General features: G+C 49.0%; 2 protein-coding genes across 4 annotated transcripts; one reads left to right on the plus strand and one right to left on the minus strand.

Moving 5' to 3' along the window:
* Positions 1 to 281: 281 nt before the first annotated feature.
* Positions 282 to 16,266, minus strand: PTPN11 (protein tyrosine phosphatase non-receptor type 11). The gene is made up of 16 exons (XM_060681732.2): positions 16,081 to 16,266; positions 12,445 to 12,567; positions 11,904 to 12,098; positions 10,948 to 11,140; positions 10,013 to 10,129; positions 9,238 to 9,351; positions 8,387 to 8,483; positions 7,682 to 7,761; positions 7,305 to 7,463; positions 6,316 to 6,447; positions 5,915 to 6,069; positions 5,607 to 5,674; positions 4,807 to 4,958; positions 3,871 to 3,983; positions 3,624 to 3,726; positions 282 to 2,907 (listed from the first exon to the last, which is right to left on the minus strand). Exons 1-15 carry the CDS (start codon positions 16,092 to 16,094, stop codon positions 3,654 to 3,656), a joined length of 1,785 nt encoding a protein of 594 aa, XP_060537715.1. The 5' UTR covers positions 16,095 to 16,266; the 3' UTR covers positions 282 to 2,907; positions 3,624 to 3,653.
* Positions 16,267 to 16,415: 149 nt separating this feature from the next.
* RPL6 (ribosomal protein L6) lies at positions 16,416 to 19,906 on the plus strand. 3 transcript variants are annotated; one of them, XM_087880112.1, is made up of 8 exons: positions 16,424 to 16,494; positions 16,609 to 16,867; positions 17,656 to 17,805; positions 18,397 to 18,495; positions 18,617 to 18,760; positions 18,856 to 18,904; positions 19,135 to 19,319; positions 19,705 to 19,906. In XM_087880112.1, the coding sequence occupies exons 3-8, from the start codon at positions 17,656 to 17,658 to the stop codon at positions 19,855 to 19,857; spliced, it is 780 nt and encodes a 259-aa protein (XP_087736238.1). In that variant the 5' UTR covers positions 16,424 to 16,494; positions 16,609 to 16,867; the 3' UTR covers positions 19,858 to 19,906. The 3 variants fall into 3 exon arrangements, with proteins under 3 accessions (XP_034284765.1, XP_087736238.1, XP_087736239.1); XM_034428874.3 differs by having other exon boundaries at positions 16,416 to 16,867; XM_087880113.1 differs by lacking the exon at positions 16,424 to 16,494 and having other exon boundaries at positions 16,858 to 17,412.
* Positions 19,907 to 23,577: the final 3,671 nt, after the last annotated feature.

The raw sequence follows: 23,577 nt of genomic DNA on the forward strand, positions 1-23,577 counted from the left end.
GTTCTTCTCCAGACAGATGTGCACTTCTGGGGAAAGGCCCTGCTTTCCAGCTTCCCCTCCCGTTCCTGGTGCAAAGAGGCTGAATTCTGTTTGAGCGGAAGGCCGGCCGTGGGGGAAACACCAGTTCTCAAGCGGCCCAGCCTTGCGTAATTGATAGCTCCCCCTGCATCATCAGGACTCCAGGACAAAGTTTTCACACAGCAAAATTCGAGCACTGGTCTTATTCACTGGGTCCGATTTAAGCCAGCCCCGCTGGAGAAAAGCATTTAGGAAACGGGGGGTAAGAAAATGTATTTATTTATTTACTCATTTATTAAGTTCTGGTGTTTTACAAACAGCGCTTTTTGTTTTTTGTACTCCCGAGAAGCCTTGGCGCAATTTTTTTTTAAAAAAAAAATTCTCAGCACAGCCAGCAACGCAGCTACACTCAACACCCATAAATAAGAGTCCACAAACAGACATCTGGAGGTTTGTTTTTTCCTGGACGTGATCGGTCGGTTGGTCGTCTGATGAATGGCACGCGCCAAACCGCCACGGAACCGCCTAGGGGATTGGCAGCCGAAAGGCAGCGGACGGGGGGCTACAACAGGGGCCACAGCTGGGGAGACCCCACCAGCCCCTTAAGCCATGACCCCAATTCCAACAGGTCTCACATCAGCTGGGAAACACCCCCTTCCCCCCCCCCCACTTCCCTGAACGTGGGAGCCTGCACTTTGATTGGTGTACAAACCAACAATGTTCTTTACAGGCAGGCCCTTTTCAAGGAAAGAGTTGCCTATTTTTTTTAAGAAAATCTCCATTTACGTTTACATTTCATGTAATACTCTGGGTAGAATACTTCATACGCTGCTCGGAAAGGAGGAGGAAGGATAAGAGGGGAAGAGCTGTTCCTAGCCAGGGGAAAAATACACAAGTCTCCTCTCACGGAGGCCTCTGCATTTGTTTGCTTGCTTTCTTTTCTTTTAAGTCACAAGGGTGTTCATAAATTAAAAAGGAAGGAAAGGAGACCGCTTGGAAAGGCCACAGAAGAAGAGGAGGAGCAACGTCTTAGGAAAGAACCAGAAGAAAAGAGGAGGCAAAAGAACAACAGGTACCCCCTCACACCATAATTGGGGCTCGATCCTCCCACGATTAGATTACAGAAGCTGGATAAAAAGAGGGGGGTGGGGGGAAACCCAGCTCTGCAGGGAAGTTAGAGCAGAAGCAAGAGACCCACAAATGGCCTTTGTGGCTTTTTCCCCAAGTGCCGAAGGGAGGTTGGGACTATTGTGGTGAGCACAAGGACCAGGCAGCCCAGACAAGAAGCCGATTTGAGCAGCGCTGACTTCAAAAACAAGCGAGCATCCCCTAAAGCAGGGGGCCCCAACCTTGGCCTCTTTAAAGCTTGTGGACTTCAACTCCCAGAATCCCCCAGCCAGCATGAATTCTGGGCGTTGAAGTCTTAAAGCGGCCAAGGTTGGGGATCCTTGCCTTAAAACCACAACGAAGCCAGGTTCCTCCTTATCAGACTGTCCAGGCGCAGAGACCCTGGAAAGAAACAGCAACCCTCTGCGGACCCCCTCCTCAAACACCCAGAAACTCTCGAGATTGCTGGTTCCTGCTCTCTGGGCAGCATCCCAACCCACCGACCCAGCCAGCCAAGAGAGACCCCTGGACTTCCTTTTCCCACCTCAAATCTCCTTCTCCACCCTGCTGTCCACCATGAAGAAGGCGACTGGCTTGAGGTGCGTAATAGCCCTATGCTGGGCATCGCTACACCAGCTGGATTTGGCTTGGGGGGAGCAGACGAAAAAAGACCCACCAAAGAGGGCTCTCTTTCAAAAGCTGGATGGGGGACCCCCGTTTGTCCTTTGAAGACGATGTGGTGGAAATTGGAAAAGCAGACAGGGTGAGTCGTTCCGAAGCTCCATTCAGACATTCCCCCCCCCCCTTCAAAAAAAATCAGCTTATCATCTTCTTCATCCTTCTTCATCTTCCTCTTCTTCTTGATATGACGGAGGCCTGGGTGAATCCAGGAATGCTCACAAGGGATTCGTGGAGAGGTGATGATCCTTTGGAGAAGTCACTAAGCATCCGAGGGGGAGGGAGGGTGTCAGGATATCCCTCCTGGCTGAAATCCCACCCACCCCCAAGTGCCCCCCCTCGCCCCGACAGCAAAGAGCCAGCCGACGGAACAGGCTCTAAAAAAACCGGTTTAATCTGGTGCAAAAACGCATCATTGGAAGTTCTAGAATTTATCGTTTCAAGGAACAAGGAAAAAAAAAAAGACCCCCAGCGTGGAATTTCACGAGGACTAGAAACTTGATCAAATCTGTGGACAGCCAGACCGCCTTCCAGAGAGTTAGTTGGCTTGGAAACGGCCCTGGATGCCTCCTGATTAACATAACTGGTTTCTTCCCCAAAGTATCAGTTGTCCCACAACTTATTTTTCTGATATATATATATATATATATATATATTTTAAGGGAAAGAGATAGCTTTGAAAAAACAAAAACAAATTTGGAACAGTTCAAAAAAAAAATAAAAGAAAAGCCTCTTGAGTCCAGGACAGAAAGAAAGGGGGGAAGGAAAAAAAACCCAACAACGTTCAAGTACAACAAAGTATTGGTCTGCATTGGAGGCAAAAATAAAAATAAAAATAATAATCGTATGTTCCAGAGGGAAAACGGCATCAACAAAAAACAAAAATCAGTTGTAAAAACGAGAGTTGTTTTTTTTAAAGAAAACGAATTAGGAGTTTCTTTGAAAGGAGATCTTAAGTTCCGCTTATTATTGAAGGGTTAAAACGTCATAAATAAGAAGAAGGCTCTAGGCAGAGGTCTTCAAGGGACGGAGCCCAGCTTGTTTCGCTTCCTTGTTTTTTTAAAAAAAACGAGAGACAGAGAGAGAGAGAGCGGCATTTCAATTCTGCAAAGAGGACAGGAAGAGAAAGGCCTTTTAGACGAGAGACACCCCACACGGACATATCCTGCCTTCTGAGCCTGGAGAGAGCGAGAGCAGCCGCCGTGGAAACTCAAGTCACAATCCCTGGGCGGCTGCGTTTTCCCAACCCTCCGGCTTTTTATTCCTGCCTCCAGTTCGGGTCTCAACGACGTTTTAATGACTTCTTTTATCGTACCTCTGCTCTGGAGGGAGCAGGGAGGTTTCTTAAATGTGATAAATAAATGAAAATAAGTAAATAAACAGGACTGTGTTGGGCAGAAGCCCAAAGGGAAGAATCACAAGAGGGATGGTGGAAAAATTCATAAAATCTCCTCTCCCTCCAATTTTAAGAGAGAATCTTGAGATCATCTCTGGAACAGAATACTAGACAGGAAACCTCCATTTGGGAGATTTAAGATGATCTCCCTCAGACAAAGATCTCAGACTAGATTAATATTTCCCTTTCCTGAGGACTAGCAGCTTGGGTTTATTAAGACCCACCCTCAGATAAGGATCTCAGACCAGACTAATATTCCCTTTTCCTGAGGACTAGCAGCTTGGGTTTATTCAATTTTCCTCTTCCTGGGATTTTTCTCCCTGGAGACGGCGAAAACTGCCCCCCAGACTCGCCCTTTGACGCTGATCTGCCCTCCCCGGCTGCTTAAGGTCAGTCCCGCAGGAACCCCATTATCTAGACTTGCCTTCCTCACGTGGAAACTCTCGCCGTCGTCTCATCTGAAGCTTTTCTGCTGGTGCATCAGACCGACGTTCTCATAAACTCGCATGGCGTTGTCCTCCCTCATCCTGGAAAGCGGGGTGGGGGTGGGGGTTCAAGGAGAAATTCAGAACCCCGAACCCTGTCATACCAAGGTTCTCCCTGCCGTCCTTTTGGATCTGGGAGAGTTCAAGCAATTGAGGGAGGGGACGGGCGGCGAGGCCACTACTCACTCGGGACAGGCCGGGCTGGGAGTACACGGCGGGAGAGGACTTTGGTCTCCGCTGGCCTGATCCGCTAAGGAGTATTTGATGTTGGTGTACTCGTGTCCTTTCCGCTTGCTCTTCTGAAAGGGAGGGGGGAAGAATCACCGTCATGTCCCTCCCAGCAAGCAACGCGCTCTTGGTTCTTCTCAAAGAGCCCCCTCCCCTTAATTCCACCACTTCTCCACCCCCCACCTAACATAAGGAGGCTTGGTTGCTTCAGGATTCCCAAGATGGGGAAACTTGGTTGCCAGGACTAGACAGCCCCCTGTCTCATGGCTTCTTCTGATGGGTGAATTTGGCTCATCCCAGGTTAGATCTTGGTCAATCCCCGGTCAAACACTTTAGCAGGGTAGCCACTTGGTGACAAAGCTGCCGTCTCTCCTATGGGCCACTAAGAGAGGAGAAGGCAACAAATACACCCGGGGGGTGTGGGGTGTGGATGTCTGTTTTCTGCCTTCCTCCAACTCTTCTTGGCCGAAGTCCCTCCGACTCTCGGCCCCGGCTTTCAGCCCCAGAGCCAAAGAGACCACCTTCCCTGCTAGGTAGGCCAGAGGAACCTGTTCCTGAGGGGTCCTTGGTGTCTCTGAGCTGGGAGGTTTTCTTGCAGATGTTACATTATCCAAACGAGGTCAAATCATCAGTGCTAGTAACTAGACTTGACCAGCACTGATGATGTTCTCTAGTTGGGTCATGAAATGTCTGCAAGAAAACAACCAAGCTCAGAGAACACCAAGGACCCCACAGTTCTCCTCCTCCCCCTGTCCGCAAACCCCATTGCCTTCTAGCACTGATGCTGCTACCTAGTAGGGTCATAAAACGCCTGCAAGAAAACCATGCAGCTCAGAGAGCACCAAGGACCCCACAGCTCAACCCTGAGCTACAAAGGTTCTCCTTTTTTGGTACCTGCTCCTCCTCAATCCGGCGCTGCAACGTCTCGATGTAGTGCTGGACGGCCATGTAAATAAACCGGTACTGGGCCTCGGTCTGCACCATCCCTGACCGCTGGGACCTCACCATCTGGATGGTCTTCGGGACGTCGATGTCGCAGTCCACCCCTGGAGGGGAGAAGAGAGGGAGGGAGATGGGCTCAGCTGGAGAGAATGGGGAAGGGCCCCTTCGGAGGACTCTTACTCAAGTTCCCAAACCACACGGATTCGTCTATGGTGATTCTCACTCATCCAGGCCATAGGGGCGTTTTTACCCCCCACCCCCAAAGACAGCTGGGGTTTCTTGGATTTTTCCTTGAAAACCTTTCGCTTTTCTCACTCAAGAAGCTTCTTCCGTTCTCAAAGAAGAAAACCAAGGAAGTCCAGGTGCCTTTTGGAAAAATTGTCCCTTTGGGGCAACCACAGGGACTGGCTTGAATTGTGGTTTCCAAACAAGCCATTGTGCCTGTGGCATGTCCATCCCATAAACCATGATCCAGAAAACGCCATGGCTGGCTTCACTTAATGCCTGGTGCTCAAAAGCCCCAATTATGCTCAGGGCAATATGTACCCACACACGCACCCATCAGCCCTGCGCTCCTCCACGGGTTGTGAGACTACAATCCCAGGAAACCTGGCCTATGGGTGTGTGTGTGTGTGTGTGTGTATGGAATCAGCCAACACCGTAACAGATGCGTGTACTCCACACACAACGACCAGCCGTGGTCTTCCTCTCAACCTTTGAGGTGGTGAAGCAGTCGGTCTGCTGGGACTCACCTTTCTCCCGGATGACGTCGATGAGAATGTCGATCACAATGAACGTCCCAGTCCGACCGATTCCGGCACTGTGGGGTGGGAGGAGAGAGAGAGAGAGAGAGAGAGAGACCGTCACACGGGTTCGAGTCCTGTTCCTCCTTCTCAGGCTGAGCAACCTTTCCGTTTTTCCTGCAGTATTTCTCAACCTAAGGCCGCCTGAAGCTGGGTGGACTTCAACTCCAACAGCAAAGCTGGCTGGGGAATTCTGGGAGTTGAAGTCCACAGTGCTTAAAGGTTGCCAAGGTTGAGAAACACGGTTTTACTGGTACCTGCAATGGACGACGACCGGACCAGCCTCTGCAATGTTCTCCTGCTTGTGGTGCACCTCCTCTAGAAAATCCAGGACGCCGCCAGGATCGCTGGGCACCCCATGGTCAGGCCAAGCCCGGAAGTGATACTGCCACACTGTCCGCTCGGTGTTGCCCTGGAAGAGAGCCCCCCCCAGAGGTGCTTTGATGAGTCCCTCAGAGGCGGGAGGAGCTGCCTCCGCCTCCAAAATCAGCAGAAGTGGGGAAGCTCCAGAGGCCCATCGAAAAACACAACAGCGGTGTGGGAGAAAGCACATGGACGCCCCTCAATCCAAGCTCCTTCTCCATGTCAGCCCCCACCCCTTTCACCACGTGGCCGAGATGCCTGGCTGACGGTCGCTCGGCATCTTCCGGAAACGCACCTGCCCAACTTTGGAGAGCTTGAGTTCTCGTAGTGTGTAGTCGTGAGCCGTGCTCTCTTTGACGTTACGGACGCGCATCACACCGTATTCCTTCAGGGCCTGCTCATCCGGCCAGTACTTCACACATTTGCTCTGGAAGAACAGGGAGGGGGCCAGGGGGGGATTAACAGATGAACAGAGTTGGAAGGGGCCTTGGAGGTCATCTAGTTCAACCCCCCACTCAAGCCGGAGACCCTACACCATTTCTGACAGGTGGCAGTCCAGTCTCTTCTTGAAAGCCTCCAGTGATGAAGCTCCCACAACTTCTGAAGGCAACTTCTGTTCCACGGGTTGATTGCTCTCACTGTCAGAAAGTTCCTCCTTATTTCTAAGTTGAATCTCTTCTTGGTCAGTTTCCATCCATTCTCCCTTGTCTGGCCTTTGGGTGCTTTGGAGAATAGCTTGACCCCCTTCCTCCTCTCTGTGGCAGCCCCTCAAGTATTGGAAGATGCTATCATGTCTCCCCTGGTCCTTCTCTTCACTAGACTAGCCATGCCCAGTTCCTCTAACCGTTCATTGTATGTTTGAGCCTCCAGTCCCCTCATCATCCTGGTTGCTCTTCTCTGCACTCTTTCCAGAGTCTCCACATCTTTTTTTATAGTGTGGTGACCAAAACTGGATGCAGGATTCCAAGTGTGGCCTTACTAAGGCTTTATAGAGTGGTCTTAGTACCTTACTTGATCTTCAGCTAGCAAGGGAAGGAGAACAAAGGCTTATGGAAGCTCATGTTTAATTCAAGTGGCAAATTTGGGGGTGGGCGGCTGAGGGCAATTATTAATATTATTCTGTTGTTGCTTTGCATGTACACTGAGAGCTTCTGCACCCGAGAGGAATCCCTTGTGAGTCTAATCACACTTGACCAAATAAAGCATTGGATTCAAATTCCCTGCCTGAGCTGCTGTTCTCCCCTTGATCCCGGGGGAGTGGTGGATCCCTTCCACTAGCCTTACCTTCCCCCTCTCTACTTCCTTTGTGGTCATGACGATCACACGGGAATTCTCCTGGAAGACCATCCGCCAGAAGTCGTTCACCGTGTTCTGCAGGCAGCCCTGGGTGGCGATGTAGCTCTTCTTGGCCTTGGCATTGTTGCACTTGGTTTCAAATTCCGGCTGTGGAACAACGGGAGCATCAGCAGGCGTCTCATCCGCGGAGGGAGGGGGGCCTTTGGGAGACTTAAGGCCCGCTCCCACCCTTGGAGGAAAAGCTCGGGGGGGGGGATGTCCCTCCTGCTCTGTTTGGGGAAACTCCGAGCGAGGTCATCCTGCCCCACCAGAGAAGAAAGTGGTGGTCCACTCAAACTTCCCCGGTAGGAGGGCGACCCTCTTACCATGATGATGTTGGCATTGATATAATCCGAAACTGGCTCATTTGGATCGCCGTCGTGAAGGACAACCCGGGTGTGATCAACTAGAAAGCGAGGACAAAGACAGACTCCTAATCCAGGGAACAGTTGTCAAGCAGCAACCGCCAACTCTTGAGCTGCCAGCAGCCATTCAGGCAGTTGCCGGGAGGATGGCAGAAATCAAGAGTCCTTGGCAGCCGTGGAGATGCTTGGAGATGCTAAAACGGAGCCTGCAATTTTCTGCATATAAAATCACTGATTCCCTGCAGCTCCATCGGGCTGCAAATATCCGTAGCCTCCAGCACATCAGGCCTCTGCCGTGGGTCCCAGACTGCCCCACAACAGATGCCAGGACCTCCACGTTCCTGAGAGAGAATTCAATTGCAGGAAACAAAGGTTCCAGCAAAATCCCAGCTTTTAGGAAAGGGGCGTCCAGTGAGCAGGCTGCAGATGGCTCCCTGGGCCCCCTTTCCCCGGTTGCCTTAAAGTTTGCAGGGATTTTTCTGCTCAAATGCCAGCAATGCAGTCACAGAAGCAGGATATCCCTCTGCTGTTTGCATAAAGGCCGAGAAAAATGATATTACGCCTTTAAAAATGGGAAGAAGAGTTGGGCCCACCCCAAATGTCTACTTGCTAGCGCCCCCCATCCCCACCCCCGGAGTTAGGAAGTGGAAAGAGATCCATGCTCACAAGGCAAAATGTTTTTGTATCTGTTCTTGTTCTTATTCTCCTGGCGCTGCCCTTCTTTCCGGCTGTAGAGGAGCTTACATTCCTGCTGCTGGAGAGTCTGGAAAAACAAGGAAGAGCAAAACAGTGAAGGGTCCGGGAACCGCCTTCTGACCCACCCACCCCTCAAGCAGGGGAAGAGAGCCAGAAGGTGTCTCCTCCACCCAGAAGCCTCTCCTAGTCTGGATTACAATGCCCATCGCTTCTGGCCGGCCAGGTTAAAACAGGTGAGCTTCCCAAGATGACCAAATGGAACTGGGGCTCCCCCTAGTGTTCCCATCCTGGCATAACACAGAGACGGGCTCTGGGCCTCTGTAGGAAAAGCAGGGGGAATTCAGGCGTTGTGTCCTAGAGAGAGAAAAGGTTGCCAGTCTCCTCTCAAGGGGCCCTTTTCTGCCTGAGAGCAGCTCACTCGGTCTCCGAGCAATTAAAGGCTCCGAGTTCCAGACTGCCAGCAGCCAAATTCACAAGCCAAATCAATCTCTAATACGGACATTTTCATATGAATGCATCCAGCTCTACCCACTAGGTGTTTTTCAACAGGGGAATGCTGGGAGTTGAAGACTTACGCCCAGCTCTTTCCATGCAACCCAAAAGGGCCTTATCTGTTTACCCTTATCTTGGTTTACAAACTGCTCCGAAGATTTCCTTAAGAGCTCACGTTCTGTTAACCCCACCCCCACCCCCAGAGCATCTAGATGCCTGCGGCCCCTCCCCAGCTGCCAAAGGGACAGTCACACTTCTCAATCCCACCGAAGGCCAGCAAGAAGAAGGTCCCGGGTGAGGACAGGACATATATTCTCTCCCGAAAGTACCTCAAATTCTTCCCAAAAGCCTTGCTTCACTTTGTCGGTAGTTTCAGCCAACTTGCTCAGTTCTCGCACCCGGCTCTCAATCTCAGCTGCGTTGATGCGGGTGGTGTTGAGAGGCTAGCGGGGGTGGGGTGGGAGGGAGAGACAGAGGGGGTGGTCAAATAATGCACATGTCAGGCACAAGGAATCAAGAATGATACTGTGGATTGCTCACAGTAGTTTATTGCTGTTTGCCTGTGAACAGGAATCTTGCCAGACTAAAGCACACTCTGCATGACTATCAAATAACACCTGGGAAGATTTAGGGAGGATCCCTTCTGGTCCTTATCCTCCAAATCAAGGACTCAAGGCTGATTTGCCTCTGAGCTCCTTGGGAAAGCCTCTCCCTCCTGCATGTCAGCTCCAGATTCCACCACACATCGAAAGGAAGAGCCAAGCAGCCCGCAAGGACAGAAGCCATCCCAGGGTCAGCTGGAAGCTAGACTGGGATCTAAAGTCTCTGAATGTCACAGCATCAAGCCACAAACTTTCCAGGAAGGCTGTGAATTATCCAGCTTGCGAAGTGGATTCCCCGCTAATTACAAGAGAGATGCTGCCATGCTCGGCAAAAGGCAGGCGGCAATGAACCCCAAGTGATTCCCACCAGCGGTGGTGGTGATTGATTTCCACCAGTGGTGGAAAGGGAGAAGCAAGGACAACAGGAACACCCGGGCGTTATGACCATTGGCAGAGACCGCCAATGAAGAGTTCTCAGTCAACCACGGCTGGCCTTCCTCACCTGCTTCAGCTGAAGGACAGTCCCCAGAGTCTCCACCATTGGGTTCTTCTTGTAATGCTCAACCAGGTCTGTCAAGGAGTCAAACTTCTCCCCTCCTCCAACGTCATACTTCATATCCTAAGGAGGGAGGGAGGGAGAGGCAGAGGGCTAGTGGGTTTCACTGGAAGGTGGGGAGGGATTTGAGCTACTTTGGAGGCTTTCCTCAAGGTTGCTTAAGATCTACCTAACTTCTAAAGAGTCTAAATTTCTCTAAGTTATTCTTAATCCACTGGTTAACTGAGTTACATCACCATGGCAGTGATTAGAAGCAGTCTTGGCCAAAAAAAGCCACCTTCACTTTTGAGACAGTGGACACACAATTCCAACTTAGCTGGGTCATTCATTCATTCATTCATTCATTCATTCATTCATTCATTCATTCATACATTCCCTTTTTCCACATGCTGCAGAGGTACCAGACAGGTCTTGCAGCTGCTGTTTCCTTAAGCCAAGGGTGTGCAACCTTGGCAACTTTAAGACCTGTAGATTTCGACTCCCAGAATTCCTCAGCTGGAGGAATTCCCCATGCTGACTGGGGAATTCTGGGAGTTGAAGTCCACAGGTCTTAAAGTTGCCAAGATTGCACACTTCTGCTCCAGAGGGCACCCATGCTGGCTGGGGAATTCTGAAGCCCATAAGTCCTAAAGTTCCAAGGTTAGACCACTCCTCCATAAGCAAAATCTGGCTGACGAACCGGACGGCTTTTTATCCAACAAAGGATATGATAAGGCAGGTTCTGATTTACCGAGAGGCCCTGGCCTTTCACAAGCTGTCTCCCAACCAAGGCGAACTATCAAGAGAACTGGCCCTATCCTTTCCCCCCTCTGGACTGATGGAGAAACCCCCACCACAAAGGCTTCCGGCCTTATTTCACCTCCCCATCCCTGCGCTGTTACCTGGCAACGGATCATGACATGCGTGACTTTGGACTTCCCATCATTGCTCTCGCCTTTGTCATCCCCGGTCCGGACGGAAAGCACAAAGTCCCCCGGATGGCTTTGGCTCTCGCGGACTAAAAAGCTGCCGTGCTTCCCTTTTTCCGTCAGCAGCTTTTCCGCTTCCTTTCCAGACAGGTGACCATGGAACCACCTGTGGGGAGGCAGAGAAAAGAGTCAGGGAGCCCCGAGTAGCTTCCCTGGCCCTTTGCAAGAGAGAGGCTTTCCAAAATCAGAGCTGCCTTTGAAAGGGAGAAAGTTCCCTCGCTCTTGAGGCAGCAGAAGCCGCTGAGAGCAGATTAAGAGGGAAATGTACCGATTTTGAAAAGGAGCTCCTATTAAGGCAATTAAGGTAGGAGATGCTGCTCTGTCCCCACCTCCCCACCTCCTTCCCAAGGGTGGGAACTGGCGTCGAGTCCAGAGAGTTCGGTGATACAGGTCGTCCTTGACTTATGACTACAACTGAGCACCAAATTTCAGTTGTTAAGTGAATTTTGCCCCATTTTATAACCTTTCTTGCCGCAGTTATTAAGTGAATCACTGCAATTAAGTTAGTAACATGGTTATTAAGTGAATCTGGCTTCCCCATTGACTTTGCTCGTCAGATGCGGATCACATGACCCCGCGACCCTGCAACCCGTCATAAACACGAGTTAGTTGCCAAGTGTCTGAATTTTAACCAGGGGTATGCTGCAATGGACATAAGTATGAAAAATGATCGCAAGTCACTTATTTCAGGGCTATTTAGCTTCAGTCACTAAACGAATGGTTTTAAGTTGAGAAATACCTGTCCCCACAGCCCGTAAGACCTGAATCTCAGCAGAGGGAACTGCATGGCTTCTGGACTGCCTCCAGGCCCTTCCGCCCAGGATGGACCTCACCCAAGCCGGGCTCCCTGATGCTGCCGCCCTGCTCACCTTTCAGAAGTGGGATCCGCACAGTTGAGCGGGTACTTCAACTCAATCACGTCCCCGTTCTTCTCCTTGAGCTGTCCGTGGTGCTCCATGTAGTACTGGACCAGCTCCGCCAACGTGGCAAACTTCTCCCCCCCGTAGAGGTCATAGTAGTCGCCCGTGTTCTGGATCTTGATGTGAGTGACCGCCCCATTGCGCCTGGCCGGTCCAGACGGTCAAGAGGAAGAGAGAAGAGAAACGAGAGCTGATGGCAATGAAAACGGCCTTCTACTGGTAGCCTCCTGGGGAGGGAGAGCAGGGCTGACTCCAAACCTCCCGCCTCCCTATTGAACATTCTTGGAGAGGGAGGGAGGGAGGTCTTAGCTGGGAGCATCTTGCAAAGATGGATGTTATTCTCTTACTGCTTGCACTTGCTGTAAGGCAGCCTCCCCAAGAGACTTATCTACTTAAACCATTTACTTCTGTTTTTCAAAACCTGTCTGTAAAATGACATTAAATTTTAGAAAGCCCCAAGACGGCTACCAGGTCCTCTCAGTGGACTTACCGGACTGAAAGGGTGAAGTCCCCCGGGTTGCTTTTACTGGGCCGAGCCAGGAAGCTGCCATCAACTCCTCTGGTCAGGAGCAGGTTCTCCGCTTCCACTCCGGTAATGTTGGGGTGAAACCATCTGGGAAAAGAGAAAAGGAGGGGAGGGTTTTGAAAGGTCACTTTTAGTTAAGAGAAAAGGGTTTCCTTTTTTTAAAAAAATATATCATTTTGATTGAAAGCTTTTACAGAAGTAAAAGATAAAACATGAAAACACGTAAAAAAAAGATAAAAGAAAAAGTGAAAAAAATAGACTAAAAAAAGGAAAAAAGAATGCGGATAGAAAAAGACGTGGGAAGCGTTACCCACAGAAGGAAACCAGGCACAAAAATCTGAGGGTACACCTTCCCCATAAAACATTGCTACAAGGATGCTACATGTCTACTTTGTGGATAAGGGCAATGAAGAAGCCCCCGAGGATTCAGACCGTTTCATTTGGACCTGAGATCTCTTGTACCAGAGCAGGTGGCTTGCTGCTGTCCTGCCATGATTTCTGCCCCTTTCAGGGAGCAGGGAAAACTGGATGGGAGTAAGAACCGGCCTCTTGCAAACCAGGATTAAAGTGGGATGAAACAATCCGAATGCAGAGACATCTCCTCGTCCATGGGAAGCTGATTAAGACCACCAGTTGCTCCCACACAACCAGCAAGAGAAACTGAGAAGGCAGCTACCACCTCATTGTTGCCTTGTAACCAGGAATCTGCTCCCGTTCTGAGAGTTGATCTGATTCTGGATTCTGCTGGAGGGTCAGGAGGAAAAGGAGGAGGAGGAGGAGAAGAAGAAGGAAGGGGCTATATGGCTTAGCTGAGCCTGGCCCCTCTCTTCACTCCAGTGCAAACAGGCTCCATATATGCTTGCACCCACAGCCACACCCTTCTCGTCAACTAAGCCAGCACCTTGCTGGTTGAAGGTCTCCCCCAAGGGGCTGAACCTTCATTCGCCTCCTCTCCTATCAACCGGGTCTGGCTTATTTTTAGAAATCTGGTTAACTAAGTCAACATTTTGGCTAAATCTGTACTCTCCCACTTGAGGGGGAAAGCCTGACGTTTCTCAAAGGCCCAGGGAGTTAACTCGGATGGGTAATGGGCATATTTATACTCTTCCACAGAGACATGCAGTTAGTGGACAGAGGAACAGGACTGGGTTGGGCAGGGTCGCGTGATCAGAAGTTGGGCACTTGGCAACTGGCACGTACCTATGACCGTTGCAGGGTCCCAGGGTCATGTGATCACCCCTTGCGACCTTCCCAGCCACCTTCCGACAAGCAAAATCAACGGGGGAAAGCCAGATCCACTTAACGACCACATGATTCACTTAACAAGGGCAGCAAATCGCTTAACAAACTTAACTGTCTTGCTTAATAATGGAAATTTCAGGCTCAACTGTGATTGTAAATCAAGGACCAACTGAATTAACAACTTTCAGGGATCACCCTCGGAATACTTCAGGCTACCCACTGATGACCAGCTCAGAATTTTGAAGGTTTTTTTGTGACGGCAGGATGAGCAGAGCCACTGCGGAAGGGCGAAGGTGGGGGCCATAAAAAGCACTGTCCTGCAACCTTTTGGCAGAGAGCAACTTCCGGGGACGGCCGACCAATCGACCGACCGAGGCAAGGATTCTATTTCCAGCACGGATGGCAAAGCTCCCTGGCGCTCTGGGTATATTTGTCACCAAGTGGGAAGCAGCATTTTGTCACCAGTTGGAAATAGAAGGCTCCGGGGGTGTCTCAAGTCAGCTGTAGGCCGGCCAGTTATGCCAAGTGGTTCCGGAGACAGGATCAAAGGAGCCCACAAAATGGAACGCGCACATTTTAGGCTGATAAGTCTACCCAGTTGGGGGTGGGCTGGACTCTTTTTTTCAACCCCAGGAGAGAAAGACGGTGCTGGGATTGGAGCAAGTTTAAGACTGTTTCAAGAATGGCTGTTAAAAAGAATTGTAGAGCTAGCTTTTCCAAGAGCCGGTATTTGGACATTTAGCAAAATATAAAGGAGGCTATTAATTTAAAAAAAAAAAAAAAAAGGATCCAGCATTAACTATTCATACATCAGAACGTATGTTAAGTCACACTGAACTAGTTCATCTGAAAACATGATCAGCACTCCCTATGCTAATAGATGAACTCTAACACTAAACTAGCAAAACTGGTAATGGATAATTAGGCAGAGAAAATGCAGGAAATAACTCTTTTTCCAGAGAAAAAGGGATCCTATTTTTGAGAGTCTGGATGGGATTTTATAAAGAAAAATCTCCTGCAATTACTCTACTGAGAGCCTCATAATGAAGTAATGAGAGGTGAGTTCACTGTAAATTTTTGAAGAGAAAAATAATTGGGCTGTTCTTAAAAGAACATGTTAAAGTCATTTTCTCCTAATTGGTACTCAGTTATGGAGTAGAATGTTCTTATCACATTTGGTTGAGAAGTCTGGTTTTATCATAATTGGAACACTGCTGAAAAGTTATTTCTCATTTCTTGGTTCTTGCCTTGTACAATTAAAAAACGGCACCATTTCACCCCATCCCCTCAGCATCAGAGTGCTTCTGTTTTGCTTATCGTGTCCGCCAAAATTGTTTATTTTATAATCTTATAAATTTTATTTATTGTTTTATAGAAGCTACCTCCAGTTTCTTAAATTTGTTTATTTACCTTACATCAAGTTTATGGAGAAGTTTTGAGAGTCCCCCCCCTCAAATGCGATGTGGCTGTTTTAAGATTTGCAATGCACTTTTCCTGCTTCCTACTGCAAAATAATTTAGGGGATAATTTTAGCTCAAAATTTAGAATATTAGGTTTTGGGAGCCGGGGTCAGAGGTTACCCATCCCAGGCTTAAAGGCAACAGATAAGGAGTCTCATTGTACCGTATCTCGGCCATCCACTTCCGTTCACCTTGGGTCCCCTTTGGAGCCCCTGTGAGTGGCTTTGGTCAGCTCCAACCCCCCCCCCTTTAATCACTACCCGGCCACACATTGGGGCAGTGAAAGTAAGAGATCAGCTTGGCCGTGCTGGTGAAAGGGCTCAGCCTGAGCAACCAAGGCTGGAAGGTTTTCTCCCCGGGAAGCCTCTCTGGAGCCTCCGTCCTCTCCCCCCTCTGGCTTCAACTGGGGGCAGCGGCCTCCATCCTCCACTTCCTGGTGGTCTCAGACTCCCCCCCCCCCACAAGCTCCTCCTTTTGGATCACAGCCCCCATCCTCCGCAGCCAGAAGGGTTTGGGAAGCTACAGGCTGTCACACCAGGGAGAAACCGTGTTGGGACCTGCTGGCTGGGGAGGATGGGAGCTGTGGTGGCTGCCACCAGGGGCGGCTGCCCTGAGAAGGAGCCAAAGCAGGCTGGAAATGCTGGGCGACCCCCGCGGGCCAGGCTCCTCTGGGAGGGAAGGATGGGTATTGTAGTCCCGCACATCTGGACCCAGAAAGTCAGCAGCAGGCCCTCCACGGTGGGGGGGTGGGGGGTGACACGCAGACTGCCCCGCGCCCCCCTCGTCCCCATGGCAACGGCCCTGGGGAGGGAGGGAGGGAGGCAAGCTGGGCGCCCCTCCCCCCCGAAGGGGCGGGGCCTGAGCCTTCCTCTCTTTCCCTCCCCCCCCCGCTTCTCACCTCCTCGAGGTCATCTTCCCGCCTCCGTCTTCCTCACATGGGGCCCCTGGGTCCCGCGGGGAGCCCGGCCCGGGAGGAGGCGAACCGAAGTCGGCCCGGGCCCGGCTACATCCAGGCCCGGGAGAGGGGAAGGCAGAAAGAGCCCCGAGGAGCGATCCGTCGCGATGCCTAAGACGTCATCGCCGCGCGACCAGGCTCCCCCCCTCTCGGGATGGCAAGGAAGGGGCGGGGTCGCCAGTCGTTCTGAGCATAGAGGCAGGCGGCGCCTAGAACGGCCACACGGTGGGAACGCGCTTTCCGCTCTAGGCTGCGGCGTCTCTGTAGCGAGCACCCTTTCAGTGCCCAATGGGCCTCGTCTTCTCCAGCCCATTGCGTTGCCCTGTCCTGGGCGGCCTTGCTCAGGAAAGAAATAAAGTATAATATGTATTCATTGTTATTGTTGCGCCGCAGGAATCATAACTATTTTATCAAGGGAGGTTTTCTGTTATGATAGGCAGCCCTTCAATCAGTGTTTCTCAAACTTTTAAGGTTTGTGGACTTCGATTCCCAGAATTCTCCAGCCAGCACTGGAATCGATGACCACTGAATAAGGCCTGTAGGAAATAAAACGTGAATGGCACGAATGACGGAGGAAAACCGCCTCGAATTCTCAGTCGGCTCTCGGGAGGGCGCATTGCACGAAGTGAACTACCTCTCCCAGAGTGCTTGGGGGCACGCCCGGTGACGTCACGCGCCTGCTCTTCAGCGCCGAAGCCCCGGATACTGCCTCTTTTTCCTTCTGCCCAAGGTAAGGATGGTGCGGCCGTGGCGCTGGCTTCCCGGGGCCCGGCGTCGGCATCCACCGCCATCCGCCTCGGAGAACCACCGGGCCGGGCATAGGCCGGGCGGGGAGGCTCCGGGGGCTTTGCGCGGGAGGCGCCGGGCTGCTTCTGCTGGGGCCGAGCGAAAGATTAGGCCGGCTGGCTCTCCCCGGGCTGCCCTGTCACTCGGGGCCGCTTCGCCTAGGCCCCTGAAAGCGAGGAGGGGCGCCGGGAATGCCCATCCCAGAGAGGAAGGTTTTTGGGCCGGAACGACCCTCGGGCTTCGGAATAGCCGCCTTCCCTGGCCGGGGAAGCGGATTCAGCCCCTGCCCGCACCGAATGGCAGATTCCCCCCCCCCCCGAACCTTGCAACTGTCCTGGGAGTCTCTATAGCTTCCAAAGACGTTGGGATTTTTAAGTGGTTAATCGGAATACAGGCTTGCTTCCATTAAGGGACTTCTATAACTTGTAAGATTCCGCTCATTGGATTGTAACTCGCTATCCAATAATTCCTTGATACTTCCTAACTAAAGTGAGTGGGTTAACCTTAGTTTTCCTTGCAGACTGCATGTTTGCAATATATATATATATATATATTCTTGTAGGTTGTATGTAAAAAAATACCTATTTGGTATAGCTGTGCAATCAGTTTGCAACGTTTTGGAAGTGGAGAATTGTGTCTCTAGAAGGGGGTACCGAGACGCAGGATCTGGAGCCCTCTGGCTTTTCTTGGGTTACAAATTGCAAATGGATGTTTCCCTTTTTTTGTTGTTAGATGGCAGGCGAGAAGAAAACCAGGAGGGTCCGGAAGGTCCATGCCAGCCGCAATCCGGTGTTGGCCCGAGGGATCGGGAGATATTCCCGGTCGGCCATGTATGCACGGAAGGCCATGTACAAGCGGAAGTACAACGCGCCGGAGACAAAGGTACGAGCAGAGGGGAGACTTTGCAACTCTTCGTGTTAAGGATGGATAATTGGCACAATGGATGGGTATGGATTGGTATAAACCATTTGGCAGCTTGAAGATGGGTGGACTGCAACTCCCAGAATTCCCCAGCCAGCATGGGAGTTAAAGTCCATCTTCAAGCGGCTTTGGTGGAGAAACTGGATTAATCTATGGAAGATGAGTGTTTCAAAAGCGATTGGTTTTAATCTGCCAAAGAATGCCATAATATACGGACAAACTTTTCTTGATCTGCCTTAATCATACTGGAGGTAAACGAGATAACTCCTCATTAAACGTGGAGGACATTAAGCTGGGTAGATGCAGATCACAGGATTGCTCCAGTGACAATTTTTTTTTATTGCCTGCAAGTTTGACTCACCGAAGTCAAACAGAAAGAGAGACAGGGGTCCTAATGGTTAAGAGAGTGGCGTTGGAGCACACCAGGGACCTCACTGGGGGGGGACTTTGGGCCGGTCACTCTTGCTCAGGCTATCCACCAGGACTGTGATGGGGGAGTCAAATTGGAGAAGGAATGATGGGGTACAATTTTGGTGTGTTTTTTTTCCCCAGATAGAAAAAAAGAAGAAAGAGAAGGAGGCAGCCACTGTTACAAAGCCTGTTGGGGGTGATAAGAACGGAGGCACCCGGGTGGTCAAACTTCGCAAGATGGTAAGAGCTTGTGGCCAAAATGATGTGGCCGAGAGAGAGCTCCTGTCCTCCTCTGCGTTCAAGAGGCTGCTTTGATTCTTAACAAGGTCCTGAATTCAGGCCTGTCTTTTCTTCCTCGCAGCCCAGATATTACCCCACGGAGGACGTTTCCCGAAAACTCCTGAGCCACGGCAAAAAACCTTTTTCCCTCCACAAGAGGCGGCTACGGGCTTCGATTTCCCCAGGAACGGTGGTGATCCTTCTCACTGGCCGCCACAGGGGCAAGGTAAGGGGCCTTTGGGGCTCCTCTCGTTAGGGGCATTCAGGAGGCAGGCAGGGATTCCAACAATTGACTCTCCCCTCTTGTCTTTGTGTTTCCAGCGGGTGGTTTTCTTGAAGCAGCTTGGAAGTGGACTGTTGCTTGTGACAGGTAAGCTCGTTTCACGTTTATGGCCTCTGTTCCTTTTCTGTGATCCTTGTTAACGTTCCTTTTTAATTTCATACCATTCCGCATAATGAATCTTGGTATAAAAAGAAGAAAAGATAGCAAATAACCATAGTAAAAGATTTGTCTCCTGAGGGTGGAGAATCTTCACAAGTTGGGGAGAAATAAGTGTTTTCTAACGTCTCCGTGTACATTATTTTGCCTTCTGTTTTCAGGGCCCTTGGCTATCAACCGTGTCCCTCTGCGCAGAGCTCACCAAAAGTTTGTCATTGCCACTTCGACTAAGGTTGATATCTCGGGGGTCAAAGTTCCAAAGCATCTCAGTGACGTTTACTTCAAGAAGAAGAAGCTGCGTAAGCCCAAACATCAAGAGGGCGAAATTTTTGATACTGAGAAAGCGGTATGTATAGAGCTTCTCGCCTTGAGTGTGCTTCCAAGATTGCATTCTGCATAACTCAAAAGCCAACAAGGGGTCAGGCTGGCACCTGAAGTCCCTCCTGGTTTATGAATCTGTAGACAGATTTTTCAGTATCTTTGCATTTAAGAAAGAAGATTAAATAGAAACACTCTATATTTCATGTTTCTGTAGAACATGTCACAGTCCAAAGAACCTCTTCCAAGAGGGTGTTAGGAAAGCAAAATAAATCAATTTTGGATGCACTTTGTGAAATAACGTTGGCAAGGTTTGCTGTTTAAAAATGGCAATGGGGAAGGAACCGCTGGCCCCCTTATGACAGCCGTGGGAAAAGGAATAAATGGCTGAAGTAGCATTTCCGTTTTTTCAGAAATACGAGATTGCAGATCAGCGCAAGGCAGACCAGAAGACTGTGGACTCCCAGCTTCTGCCCGTCATCAAGAAGGTTCCTCAGCTCCGGGGCTACCTGCGTTCGACCTTTTCACTCTCCAATGGAGTTTATCCTCACAAATTGGTCTTCTAAATAGTCCGAAAATACCAAGTAAAAGTTTTGGGGGAAAAAACTACTAAAAGCTCTGCTGGTTTTATTTTCTAGTATTGTATTTTGGTTTGTCTGCGTGCAAGCAGACTCTTTGATGGTTGAAAATTTGCCATCACTCCTTACAGAAGGTTCCTTCTCCTCATCTTCCAGTACTCGGGATCGGTTTGAAGCCAAATGTGCACCCTACTCAGTTTAGTTAATGGGAGGAAACTCTGGAAGCTTAAGAGCTCATCCCTAGGCTTTGCCAACTGCTGTCCTACGTGGCCTTCAGTGCCAGTGGGGCAAAGCTATAGCTGTGCTGAAGACCTGACGCCAGCCTTGGAGCGCTTGCGGTATTCATGTGTCCATGTTCAACTGGCTTATTAGTAAATAAGTGGTGGTGTGGGTTTTTTTTTCTCTTTTGGTCAGGAGAGGGAGCTCGTGTGCAATGCTTAAATCACAGCCTTACAAAGGCACTTCGTTTTGGACAATTGCGTTAATTAAAAATTACACGGTTTGTGTTAATTAAAGGTTTTGTGGTTTGAGAAAAGCTATAACGCCATAAGCATTAAGAAGCATCTAATCTAGCTTTCCTCAACAGAGGTCGGGTCTGAATCTCACTTTCTGGGCTCCAGTTGGCTGGATCTCTAGCTCCATTTCATGTATCGCACTGTGTGTTTTTATTGGATTGAGATTTAGAAGGTTGTGTGAATCCAGCTGGTTACTTGGTCAACAGGCCACCATTTAGAAGACTGATGTGTGGGGCAGGACCAGCCGTTTTGGTATAGCCATCGTGATGGTTCTCACAGATAAGGAATTTGGGGCTGATTACCCCTCCAGCTAGCTGTCAGTTTCACAAAGCCTCAGGACCACGGCAACATTTGAGCGCGCTTTTTCAAAGCATTTCTATAACCGCCCATCTTATACCAAACTCCGGGCAGCTCCCCCTCTGGTTCTGCAGAAGAGCCTGCCAAGCAAGCCATTCGTGATTCATTTTTGGAAGTGTGATGAAAGGAGCTTGGCCCAGTTTGGGCTCCCGTCAAGTCAGGTGCACCAGGTGAAGGCAGGCAGTTTCCGCTTTAAAGCAGGCTGGGGTCACACGGAGGCCAAGGCTCCTGCTCGGAATAGACTGGGTTAAAATGAGAAGCGTGGTTCAAGCAGCTGCTTATTTAGGGCTCGCATTTGTACGAATTTGCTGCAACGATGGCTATAGCAAAGAAACAAATTAGCCGTTCAGTCCTTACGGAGAAACCTGTAAAAGTGACCTCTGCTTAAAAGAAGACCACAGCACCTTTGTTCTGAAGGCTGCACCTGGCAAGCTGCCTCCCCAGATAGCAGAGCCTGTTCGGCTGCTTTGTGCGGAGGAGTGCTCAGCAAAACCATTTGGAAATGACAGGAAATCACCCGTCAATCCTGGAGGCATGTCAACGGTGAGGAAGGACACAGGATGAATTGGACCAAGCCGCGTGGTTGGCTGTTGGTAGTGCTAATTGCTCCCCTGGCATGAGGTTAGACGAGGAGGATGAATGCGCTTGGTGTCAACAAAATTGACTCAGGGACGTTACACTCTACTTGTCTATGGAGATTGTCAGCCATCCAGGTCAAGGTTGTCCCAAAGATGCTTTTTCAAGAGGCAACTGGCTGGATTGCAGTAAAAGAGAAACATGGTTTATCGGAGGGTTTTTTTTTGGTATCCCCAAAGAACTGGTCTAAATCAGAGACACTTGGGAAGTATTTATCATAACAACAAAGCTTGATTTATTGATTTATTGTACAGGAAATCAAGGACAGAGGAAACAACATTTAGTGCTTTTTTATTTTTGTATTCAATTTATCTTTGAAATCTATACAAAGAACTGTGTATATTATTTTGGCTCTAAGCAAAGGCCATAGTAAGGTAGCATTTATGTCCACAGACAGGTTTTGCCATATATCAGGTAGTGCTGAGCCATTAGTAAAGCATTTAAAGTCAAAGAGGATGAAAAAAAGACAATCCTTGATTCAGGATTCATGTGCTGTGTTGGCTGAACCCAGTGATTAGTTAGTAAATCACAATTTAAGGCTTAGTGGAGTGTGAACCGATACAAAATAAACATGAACATAATCCCGAAAACTAAAGGGAGAATTTACATATAATTTAGTTCCCATCAAATAAAAAATTCATATTAGGTTTTTTTGGGGGAAACCATGCATGCATGTTTGTTTACTTAGGAAGTTCTTCGGATTTGGTTGGTCTCTTCCTAGGAATGGAGGATGAGTCATTAGCTGTCTATTGGTGCAAACAGGTAGAATGGCAACAGAGCCAATTATCAGAATAAAGAGTCACACTGCTGAATTATGTAGCCCAAAGCATGATTCATGTAAACTTGTGAGATGCTTGGGACAAAAAGATGTCTTTTTAAATCTTCTCATAATTGGTGGTCTTGTATTAATCACACAGGATGGAATTATATGATCCTGGGGGGCCCTCAGGTGTTGCCACAGGAGGGAAAAACTTTTCAGAAGCCAAATAAGAGGCAGATATTTCGGGTTTTTCAAGCCATGATTATTTAGGGATAAATAACACTAAATTTGTTTTTAAATGAGTTACAGGTATTGCAGGAACATTAGATCAATATTATGCTCACTTCTCACTGCTAAAATGCACATTGTAGTCCTCCAATATATTGTTTTCTTCTGTGTTTCCTAGGTAGGACTAATCAAGATCACAGGGTTTTTAACTACTTCCTCCCTAGACCGGTGTTACTAAATGTTGATGTGTTGTATCACCCTTTATGTTGAGATGATCTTTAGAGGGAGGTAATATCCTGTCATTTCAGTGTAATCAAAAGGAGAGTCATAGTTAAAGGAGTATGGGTGATGAGACTTCAGCCCTGCCCAATTTATCAACTCTGAGATCAGTCCCAAATGCACATTCCTGAAAGCATCATTGATCCCATTATACAATAATATTTCATCCTATGTAAATGTATGTTAATTTAGGTCAATCTACATAGCTTTCCACTAATGATACAGTTCAGGGATTAAAAAGTGTGTGAAGCTGAGCTAAAAATCAGAAGGGAAACAAGCAGAAAGTGATTGGCAAAATTTTAAATTGGAAAATAAATTCTTGAGTACCATTCTAAATCAATTAGACCACCTTAGAGGAGGATCTCCTGTGTATATTCAGAAGTACCCTTTCCTGTTTTCTGGGGGCAATATATGGTACAGTGTAAAGCAGGGATGTCCAACCTTGGCAATTTTAATACATGTGGATTTCAAGTCCCAGAATTCCCCAGCCAGCATTATTTGCTTCCCCCCCCCACCTCTGATAATAATGAACATTACAAACAAAACAGTTCTAAGCATGTAAATGGCTATTTTTCCTATGCTAATTAAGTAGTGTTAAACTTTATAAAAAATTAATTGGGTGGTATGTTAGACTCATGCAGCTGAGTTTTATTTTAATCGCTAAAATAAAAATACACTGTACAGCTGACCAGATGTTCTCTTGTATTGTTCAACCAGCCCAATGCTCTCAGGAAAATTTGCATATTCCAGCAGGCCGTTGATTGTTTAAATTATTGTTTAAGGCTTTGATTATAAGATAAGTGTTGATTTAGTGGGAAGCCTGCATACTCATTATGCTATTTTGAACACGGCATTTTGATAGCCCCCAATGTTCCCAAAATTATGCTTTGTGAGAAAAAATTGCAAGATAAAGCTTACCAAGTTTACTCACTT

Source organism: Pantherophis guttatus, chromosome 17 (assembly GCF_059756535.1).
Source record: "Pantherophis guttatus breed Tessera chromosome 17, ASM5975653v1, whole genome shotgun sequence".
Taxonomy (NCBI): Eukaryota; Metazoa; Chordata; class Lepidosauria; order Squamata; family Colubridae; genus Pantherophis; species Pantherophis guttatus.